General features: G+C 43.7%; 1 protein-coding gene across 1 annotated transcript in view; it reads right to left on the bottom strand.

Moving 5' to 3' along the window:
- The window catches only part of Spire1 (spire type actin nucleation factor 1), a 138,512-nt gene that overhangs the window by 1,798 nt on the left and 126,335 nt on the right, over positions 1-10,379 (bottom strand). The window contains exons 12-16 of the mRNA XM_028774208.1: positions 9,246-9,419; positions 5,521-5,658; positions 4,886-4,956; positions 3,320-3,347; positions 3,094-3,230 (exon numbers count right to left, since the gene is read on the bottom strand). Of these exons, the coding sequence (XP_028630041.1) occupies positions 3,094-3,230; positions 3,320-3,347; positions 4,886-4,956; positions 5,521-5,658; positions 9,246-9,419 (548 nt within the window). The remainder of the gene's footprint in view (positions 1-3,093; positions 3,231-3,319; positions 3,348-4,885; positions 4,957-5,520; positions 5,659-9,245; positions 9,420-10,379) is intronic.

Below are 10,379 nucleotides of genomic sequence, written 5' to 3'. Positions count from 1 at the left end.
ACACACACACACACACACACACACACACACACACACACACACACACACAGAGGGGGGGGGCAAGGCAGCACAGAAAAATCTTGTTTCCAAAAACACAAAATAAAAGAGGAAAGAAGGAAGGAGGAGGAGAAAGAGGAGGAAGGAAAAAGGGAAGGAGAAGAAGAAATAGTAATACTCTAGGGTGGGGTGGAGTCGGAGAGACAGCTCAGGGATGAAGAGCACTGGTGTTCTTCCAGAAAACCTGGATGATTCCCAGAATCCATGGTAGGTCACAAGCACCTGAAGCTCTGAACCATGGGGTCTGAAGCCTCTGTTCTCCACAGGTACCAGGCATTCAATGGCAACAGACTTCCATGCAAGCAGAATACCCTTATGCATAAAATGATAAAGTAATACAAAACAAAAGAGTGACGGCTCAGCAGCTTGTGCTGTACAAACGTGAAGGCGGGAGTGTTGATGCCCAGCAGCCATGTAAAAGCCAAGTGGGCATGATGGTTTGCCTGGACTCCTAGCACTCAGGAACCAAAGTCAGGGGACCCTGCAGCAAGAGGACAGGAGCACTCAAGTCCAGACCCATTCTCAATATATGAGATAGAGTGTGATTGAGGAAGATACTACTTATTAACTTCTGACCTTTACACTTGTGGGCCTATACACATGCAAACATATACATAAACACTCAAAACCAAAACAAAGCCAACAGCAATAACCAACGTTGTGGCTGTGGGGCTGCTTGGCTGCTCCGTGGTAAACCTGCCTAGGGACAGAGGCCCTGGGTTCAACCCCAGCACCACAACAAACAAGACACAGAGAAAATGAGATCACTGCAAATTCTCATCTCTTCTAGAATTTTTGGAAAAGAGGGTGTCCAGGTATTTTCTTGATCACCACACATCACAGACTAAGGTTTTAAACACATAAATGAAATACAAATATGTGTTGCAAACACTCTATTGATGATTCAGAAGGACCTCAAGATCTTTTCCCAAGGTCCAGTACCCTGTGTCATGATCAATCAGCTTTAGTACGTGTTAGACAGTAGGTCAGACTATAGAAGTTAAAGAACTTTTGTGTCTTATTCTGAAAAACACCTTCCACCAATTTATGTGTTGTGTTCTTGTTATCAATGTGTTCACTTCTCCCCAACAGTTCTGTTAGAGTGACTGGCTAGGTGGGTCAAGAGAGCTGAATTATAATCATGTTTTCAAGTCCGTTTGAGGTATCAAACTGGAGATCATTTAACTCATTACTATATCAACTATTTCCCAAAGGGGAAAGCAAAAAGGAAGACAAAGGAGGTTCAAAGTCATCACTGAATAGAAAAACAACAACAACAACAACAACAAAATGCCCTGGGCCATTGATGGCTGTCCTGGGCTTCTCACTGTCCCACCAGTGGTCAGCTTGGGCACCAAGTAAGTACCAGGAGAGCAAGTCAAGAAGAGCCCAGGCTTCAGGGATCCGGGTTATGTATTAATGCATAAGGCTTTCTTACCCCACAGTCCAAAGCCAGGATCTCTTGGCCCAGCTAGCCTGTGGACTGAGTGGACTTTCTCTTTCTGTTAAGAACAACACTGCCAGAGCTGGAGAGATGGCTCAGGGGTTAAGAGCACCAACTGCTCTTCCAGAGGTCCTGAGATTAGTTCCCAGCAAACACATGGTGGCTCACAATCATCTGTAATGGGATCTGATGCCCTCTTCTGGTGGGCAGTATACTCATAAACATAAAATAAATAAATCCCTTCAGTGACAGTATACTCATAAGCATAAAATAAATAAATCTTAAAAAGACTGACCCTGTCCAGAATGCAACGGTTTGAGACTCTGTTCTTGGAATAAAGCTTTAAGCCTTATCTCTGGTTTTACAATAAGTAGAGCAACTCAAAACTATAGCAGATGTTATAAACACAGCGGTCAATGGATTTTATCTTAAACTAGCTAAGGAAGATTAGACTAGACTGGGTGGGGGGAGGACCTTTTTTGCTGCTGTTTTGTTTTGTAGATAGACTCTCAGGAAACCTAGACTGCCCTCATTATGTATCTGAAGATGAACTGTAATTTATTTTTAAGCTTTATTTTCTTATGTGTATGAGTATTTTGCCTCCATGTATGTGTATAGTGCCTGTACAGGCCAGAGCAGGACCAAAACCTCTAGACCTGTATTATAGTTGTGAGGCCTCATGTGAGTGCTGGGCACTGAATTTAGGTCCTCTGCAAGCCCCCAGGGATCGTCGGCTGATATAGGTCCAAAGGACAAAGCAAGCAGAGACTACTGACAGGGTCTGGAAGCCCTGTGCGTATGTACAGTAATGATGACACACTGGGACCAGCTGCATGGAAGCAGATCAAGTTTTCTTGGGGTGACTTAAGGCTTATATAGTTCTGGGGATGGAAGGCATGAGAATCCAGAAGGTCACTGGTTGAAGGCTTAAGATACCAAGGTGCTTCATTAACATGGGAAAGCATTTCAGGAACCACAGGTGCTCACTGAAGAGGTTCTAATTCAGAGATAGCAAGCATTGAACCTGCAATCTAATTAAGGCTAAGCAATATTCAACAGGCAGAGATGTGTGTGGGGTTTTTAAACTCTAGACAAAGTCAGAGAAGGAGAAGCCCTGCTGGTAAAGAGAGTCCACCATTTTGTGCCGTGTCCAGAAGGCTATCTGGGCAATGGTAGACTTCAACCTTAATTAGCAGGGCAGCAAGAGTAGCAAATGCTCTTAACCACTGAGCATCTCTTCAATCCCACTGACTTTCTTTCCAATCTGTCTGTCTCCCTCTCCCAACTGTTGGGATCACAGGCATGGCTCATTTAGCCTAAAAGTCAGTTTTAAAGGTGTCTTTGAAAAGGTATAAAAGTTATTTCAAAATCTAATTAAAAACGAAGCTACACTAAAATAACTTTTAAGTAACTATCCATTATCACCTGAAAAGTACCTTGGGAATCTCTGAAGAATTGTGCTAGACTAAAACTATTAAAACCAATCAACTGGCAACATGCCCTGACCCAAACCCTAGCCCTGGTCATGACCACCCTAACCCCAAGTGTTCTTTCTTCAGAGGAGGCTCTTGAAGATCCAGGTCCCCACTCACCTGGCGATACTTCGAAGCGGCCGATGGTGACCAGTGGTAGGTTTTTCTGACCTTGAACAACTTTCCCCCCTTTGCAAGGCAGAAGGTCCCAACGAGAAGATAGGTAGAGTGGAATATGGCTTGGAAGGCAGCCGCATCTGTTATCCCAAACGGGAGAGAGAATGAGCTCCAGGATGCGCAGAGGCAGCAAACAGATGCATTGGCAATCTCACTGAGTTAAGCTTACCTTTTTGCAACACTGTGAGCACACGGGCCTGTGTACAAAACGAGAAGTGTTACTGCTGGGAAACAGTGACGGACATGAAAGCAGGACTAGAGCTGTGCCCTGTCAGACATTACCCTTCTGTCAGAGTGTAAGGATACAAGTGCAGACTGCCGAAAAGTCAAGCTATAAAATCCAGCAACTACACTGTCTCATAAACATAGCATCAGCTAGCTGGGCAGTGGTTGTGCATACCTTTAATCCCAGCACTCCGGAGGCAGAGGCAGGTGCATCTCTGAGAGTTCAAGGCCAGCCAAGGCTATACAAAGAAACCTTGCCTTCAAAAACCAAACCAAGGCTGGGCAGTGGTTGTGCACACCTTTAACCCCAGAACTTGGGAGGCAGAGCCAGGTGGATTTCTGAGTTCGAGGCCAGCCTGGTCTACAGAGTGAGTTCCAGGACAGCCAGGGCTACACAGAGAAACCCTATCTTGAAAAAACAAAACAAAACAAAACAAAACAAAAAAAACCCAAACCAAACAACAACAACAACAACACTCCAGGATCAGCCCAGCATGGTGGCTCATGCCTGTAATCTCAGTTCTTGGGAAGCTGAGAGGGAGACTGCTGAGGGTTTGAGGCCAACTGCAGCCTCACAGTGAGTTCTAGGCCAACTTATACTACAATATGATCTATCTTAAAAACAAAAAAACCAAAAAAGGGGGTGGGGTAGTCTGGAGAAATGGCCCAGTAGTTAAGAGTGCTTCCTACTCTTCCAAAGGAAGGACCTGAGTTCAGTTCCCTGCACCCATATTAAGATCTCACTATGGACTGTAATGCTAGATCCAAAGGATCCATGCCTCTGGCCTTCTTGGCACCTGCACTAGAGGTACACATATGTGCACATAAGTAAGAATAATATTAAGAAATCTTTTTTTGTTGTTGTTTTGAGACAGTCTTACTATATAGACCTGCCTGTCCTGAACTCACCAGGCTGCCTTGAACTCACAGAACACTTCCTACCTTTGAGTATTGGGATTAAAGGCCCCTGCCACCACACCACCAAAAAATTAACCTCAAAATAACAACAGTAACAACAAACAAACAAACAAACAGACAAACAAATAAGGAGAATCAACTTCCATGTGGAATTTTATTAGTGTGTCCAGGAATCATATGATAACCATGCTTGGTTTGTTCTGTTCAAGGATGGCAGAGTCATTTTGCTTATATAAAAGAAACAAAGCAGGCATGGTGGTAGGCACCTGTATTCTAGCATTTGGGAGGTAGAGGCACGAGGCTCAGAAACAGATGATCACCCAAGGCTATGGAATGAGTTTGAGGCTGGTGGCCACATGAAATCTCCTTTCAAGAACAATAACAAAGAAGAAAGAAGTAACATGCAGAGTAAGTAACCTTTCTTCCATGTTCATCAAGTGTTAGAAACCACTGTGCAAGCCAGTAAGGAGGCAGAGAGCAGAGGCACAGAGCAAAGCTACCTCTAACACCACTCCCGACTGGGAAAAGATGGAAGCAACAAGGCAAGTGCATTTCTCTGTGCTGTCAGACTCCCCAGTGACAAAACCCTTACCTCTTACAGAACTGACAGGTGTAAGACCAGGTGAAGAAGGAAAACCTCCGGGTTCGGCAACAGAAGCAGAGCTATAAAACACAAAGTTAAAGGAGAAGAGAGGTGGGGCCACTGCTTGCAGGTACCTGGGCTGGACCCACTTCCTGGTCATCTAGGGATGTTCCTGGTACATTTGCAGAAAGATGAGGATGAGGAACAGAAACCCTGGCTTTATGCTTGCTCTGATACTTAGAACCCAGTCCTATGTTTAATGACAATTCTTCAAAAGTAACGAAAGGTCACAGTGCTCAAGCATCTCATGGTCTCAGGATCAATTCTGAGAGAAAGTAACTCCTGCTTCTCAGACATGCTTTCTTTCCTGATCTTTTAAGAGTACAACTCAAGTGCACATGGCTTTAGGAAGCCATACTACTATCTTTTAAAGTGGTTTTTAAACTTTCCACTAATTTTGCCAAGGGAGAAACAAAAATCCCCTCTTGTAAATAAGGAAGAACAAGATCAGCCTAAATATAAATAGCTCACCACTAAGACCCCAAAAGTCCTGTACCATCTGGCTAGCACACAAGCCTCTTATACAAGACCATGACTGGGACTGGCCATTCTTATACAGGTCAATCAGCTTTAAACAGTTCTACCTTTCCTTTTTTCAGGGCAGTGTAGACGTCCTTATACTGTTGGTACTTTTCCAGCTCTGCTTTCACCAGGACCTGACGAATGTGCATCACTTCCTCCACAGTGAGAGCGAGGCATTCCACTGGGTAGCAGAATTCCTCCTGCAATTCAAAGTTCCTGTGAGTAAGGACTGCCAGCCCTGCTCTGGAGCTTCCACGCTCCCTTCAAATCAGATACCTGGTTAGTAGCTTCAGAGGACAGGTTTCCCATGATCACTGGGATAGAGCTGGCTCCCTCTGGGGACCACATCACTCCTAAGTGCACTGTAGAAAACAGGACTTTGACCAAGTGAAACACTGTAGTCTATTGCAGTTTCTAATGAACTGGACTTCCTCACATTAAGTCAGGTATTTTGCCACCAGCAGAGTTGAAAATCTTGAGAAAGCATTGTTATTCTAAACGAGTTTTATGTCACAGATGATTATGCAAATGTGCTGTGAGCTACACTCTATTGGAAATGCAGCAAATCCACAAGTTTGGTCCTGTTTTCAGAACTGCAGGCTTTTGTTTGTGGTACCCAGAGTAGCAGAGTGAAGGTAGTTAGTACTTTACACGGAGAAGCACTACTGAGTGATCAGTTACATCAGCAGACTTTCAAAAATAACAGGAAGGGACAGCTTACTCCCGAAGCCCAGCTCTCCCGCTGCCCCAGGTCTTTTCAACAACTGCTGAATGCACAGTCAGCACACAGGGAGACAGAGCCTTTTAAGATATAAATATTTATGTTGGCTTCTTATGTTAATGGCTTCCTTACAAACAGATGTGAAAAATGTTGATGTAACTGATCCACTGAATAAGAGCCTCGAACCATCCGTTCTCCATCCGGTGCTGTTGATTGGAGGGTCTAAGAGAAAGACAGAACAGCCCTGTGCACTCAGCCCTGCCAGGCTTCAAGGGGCCATTGTGGTGTATTGACACTGAAACTCAATGTTCTCAGCATACGCATTACAATTCACTCCCACACACCACAGCACTGCTCCCAGGCATTCTGGAACCAAACAAGCTAAATGAGAAGGCACATGACCACAAGGGCAGTCAGTTTACGGAGTTTTAACATTCAGTTCTGTCTTTCAATCAGAGAGAAACAAAAGGAAATCTAGGTTGCAAACTTGACAAACATTAGCATTTACTAAAAAAAAAAAAAAAAAAGTTGCCTGCCTAACTTCTCTTTCAATTCAATACAGAACCTACTTAAGCTAACTTAAGGAAGGCTGGGCTTGCTTTAGACTACTTCGGGAAGAACCATGCAGTTGAGTTGTTAAGAGGAGCCTCTTGGTAGCTGGGGGGCCGGCCTTCGCTGAAGAAGTGTGTGTCATTTACTTTAAGATGCCAACAATAGGCATTCAAAAAGAGCTGCCCATCTCAATTTCTCATTTAGTGGGAACAGCGTTCAGAGACAATTAAGCAGTATGCTCAATATATATTTGCTTGTTTAATCCAGAGAAAAAGTCATGTCAAAGAACAATGAGCCACCTTAGTTAGGCCATTTAACTGGGCTAGTAAATAAGCAACGTTGGCCAAACACAATCATATGATTTTTCTGCTTTAATGTTTGTAGAAGTTTTCTTACTGTATTTAATAAAAGGTGGCTGACAACTATGACAAAACTGCTAAACTACACCAAATACTGTACTAATCTAACTAACTAACTTACTAACCAACCAACCTACCAACCTAATGTAAGTGTTCAGATCCCTGTGCCCTGCAGATCCCTGGCTACAGTGTTTTCACTTGGGGATAGACTGCCATGGAACAAGTTGCCAGCTGTGCTCCATCCTTCTCAAGGATCCATCCTGTGTCAAGAGCATCCTCAACTTTCGGCTCTGAACCATTTTAAACCCGTACTGCACAGAACATCGTAAGAACTCATGAAGTTTGCTCATTTTCTTACTCTTTTTAAAATTTTCATTCACACTATCCCTTAATAAAATTATTTCCATCAGGTCAAATGCTAATGTTTTAATTCTGGAGCTTGCCCAAGGACAACAAGACTTTAATGCAACACAAAATAAAAGGATAAATTGTGACTAGAATAGTTTTAATTATTTTTCCAACTGACAAGAATCTTCAAGAGAGTACCTTGTCCACCATGACCCTGGACTGTCTCCTGCTATGGGTTCAGTGGGTTTGGTTATGCTGGCCAGCTTGACACCATTACCCTTGGGGCTCTTTGTCCCAAAGTAACTCAAAATGTGGGAGAAAGCAGCAAAGGCATCGACAATGGGGGCAGTTATGCCATAGCTTATTTACATGCTTACAAGTTGAGTTTTACTGAAAATTCTGGTTATATCTTAACCAGATTTTGTCTGAAACCAGAGAGCAGAATGTGAAACTCTGATTATTATTACTGAACCACAGAGAAATGAGATCTATCTATCTATCTATCTATCTATCTATCTATCTACAGATGTGGTGTGGGTCACAGTGACGGTGTGGACAGGTTGCTTGTGGCTCTTCCCTTCTGCCATGGGGATCCTCAAGATCGAACCCAGGCTGTCAGGCTTGGTAGGCAAAAGATGCTTTAACCTGCTAAGCCACCTTGCAGGCTTCAAAAACAGGTATCTTTCATATAATGGCTTCAGTTAGAAAGAGGCCTCACATACCAGCTGTAAATATTTAAAAACCATTCAAAGGGAGGCCAATGTAAATAGAAAATTTGACTTGTATTTAATCACTCCTTCAAATTCAATTTTAAAACTCAAAGTGAATTTGGTTTTGCTTAAAACAGTCTATGGACTTCACGCAGATATTTCTGTTTGAGTGTGTTCATAATAAATGTCAACATGTAGCAGTGAGAAGAATTAAGAGGCCCACCCATTTTGTCTACGGAGCTAATCTAAACTTAGGTGGGTATGTCAGACAGAAGATAGACATAGAGATTTCATGACAAGTGACAAAGTTAGGATCAGGCTCCCTGTGCCTTTTACATTCAGATGCATAACAAAGATGAGTAAGAGAGACCACAGTGGCTGGGTCATCTGTCTGTCCAGAGCTTGTTCTATAACACAGATCCTTGAAGAGCCAGGTTCTTGCTGCTCTCTACCACTGGGGAATGAGTGTCAGATTTAATGTGGTCTTTTGAAAACATTCAAATGTCAGTAACATTTATTATTTTGTGAAAAAGAAGATCCCCCCAAAGTAATGGGAAATAGTAAAAAATGTTTTGAGTAACTATCAGTCAAAAGACAACTCACTTTTCTCTCTGAAGAAACAGCACTCTGAGGGGGGCAGGGTACTGGGCCATAGAGCTGCTGATGAAGTGTGGAGGAAATATCAGGGACACATCTGCCCCTCTATTGGTGTGGCAGGCTGTCCATCATGGCTGTCTGGCCAGCAAGGGGCTGGTCTGCCAGCTGGGCAAGTGAATAAACCCTTCCCAAAACTCCACGGGTGGGAGAACATGAGTCAGGAGGAAGCAATGCCCTGCTGACATGACAGGGAGCCATTCCCAGAGACCAACACCCACAGGCTCTCTAGCTGATGCTGCATTTTGAGTTTGTTGTCCTTTCAGCTATTTTCTTCTCCAATGAGATCACAGCATGATCTATGCGTCCTATACAAGATTGGAATCAGCAATCAAAAGCAAAGTGCCCATCTGAGCTGTTAATTCTTGCAGAGTGTAGTAGCTGAGGTATCACTGTCAGACAGAGAGTAAAGGAATTCCCAGAACCAGCAGAAAGAGGCCAACCTTTGAGGGTTTCCACCTGCTGGTAAAAGCTCTCTCAAACAGATAATACATAGCCCCTGCTACCCCAAACATGGCTGCTTCAAAAGGATGAGAGCTCAGCAGAGAAGCTGTTTGTATGGTAGAGAAAAGTGGTCGGAAAGGCGTCCTTGGCCATACACTGGTTATCCTAGGAACCTGAACAATGGAAGGGAAAAAGAAAACAGCAGGGGAAAAGAAAAGGAGAAAATGCTGAACCAGTGACCTGCAAACAGCAATTACAGACTGTGAAAGAAAAACAAAACAAAGCAAAACAGAAACCATGAGGATGGCAATGGTCCATGGCAACATCCCACTCATTTCACCAGTCAGGAATCAAGCAGTAAGCCATGCCCCGAGGTCACACAGCAGAGACGTATGGCTGCTTTAACTTGGTGGTCTGTGGACACTGATTCTCCCAAAAGAGGCTGGCTGAGATGCAGGGCAGAGTTCCTGGGTCCTGTGCCCACAAGCCCACCTGCCATGCCTGGGAAGGCCCTTAAAGACAACTGTTTTTCACTTGAATGGGCAGTCAACATCAGTAATTTGACCAAACAATAAAAAAGCATTTAAACATGATAAAATGTATAACTGCAATAACATCCTGACATTTTCAGTTGGAGGGATGAATGTGAAACTATTCCTAACTGCACTGCAGATCGCAGTTAAAGTTTCCCATGACTTCCTGTAAGAACTTCACTGTCAGTGATTTTCACAAATTCACCAAGCTACAAATGAGAAGTTACTAGTAAGAAAAGCCATTGTGTGGAGGAGGCTTTCTTTCTTTCAGTTGGTGCCCCTGTACACTTGAGGGAGCTGCCCCCAGCATGACCTCCTTCCCTGTCCTTTAACCTGCACTATCTGTGTGGCCCAGGGCTTCTCCCCCACCCCCCAACCTGTTCCCAAGACCCTTCTTAGTGACTCCAAATACTATGTTTCTTTTTCTTTGTTTTCTCCCCCTTCTCCACATAGATAGCTCACAATCTGACCAAGCACATACCATAGTTCACCTTCCCCAGCAAACAGTCTTTGTGTGCACTGCATATGGCTGCAGGTCTTGGCATTGCTCATTATTAGATCAAACTACTTTGTAGAAATCTATAGCTCCTTTATGCTGCT

This window comes from Grammomys surdaster, unplaced genomic scaffold, assembly GCF_004785775.1.
Source record: "Grammomys surdaster isolate TR1022 unplaced genomic scaffold, NIH_TR_1.0 239, whole genome shotgun sequence".
NCBI lineage: Eukaryota > Metazoa > Chordata > Mammalia > Rodentia > Muridae > Grammomys > Grammomys surdaster.
The sequence above is the reverse complement of the archived record's forward strand: the minus strand, read 5'-3'. Positions and strand labels throughout refer to the sequence as shown.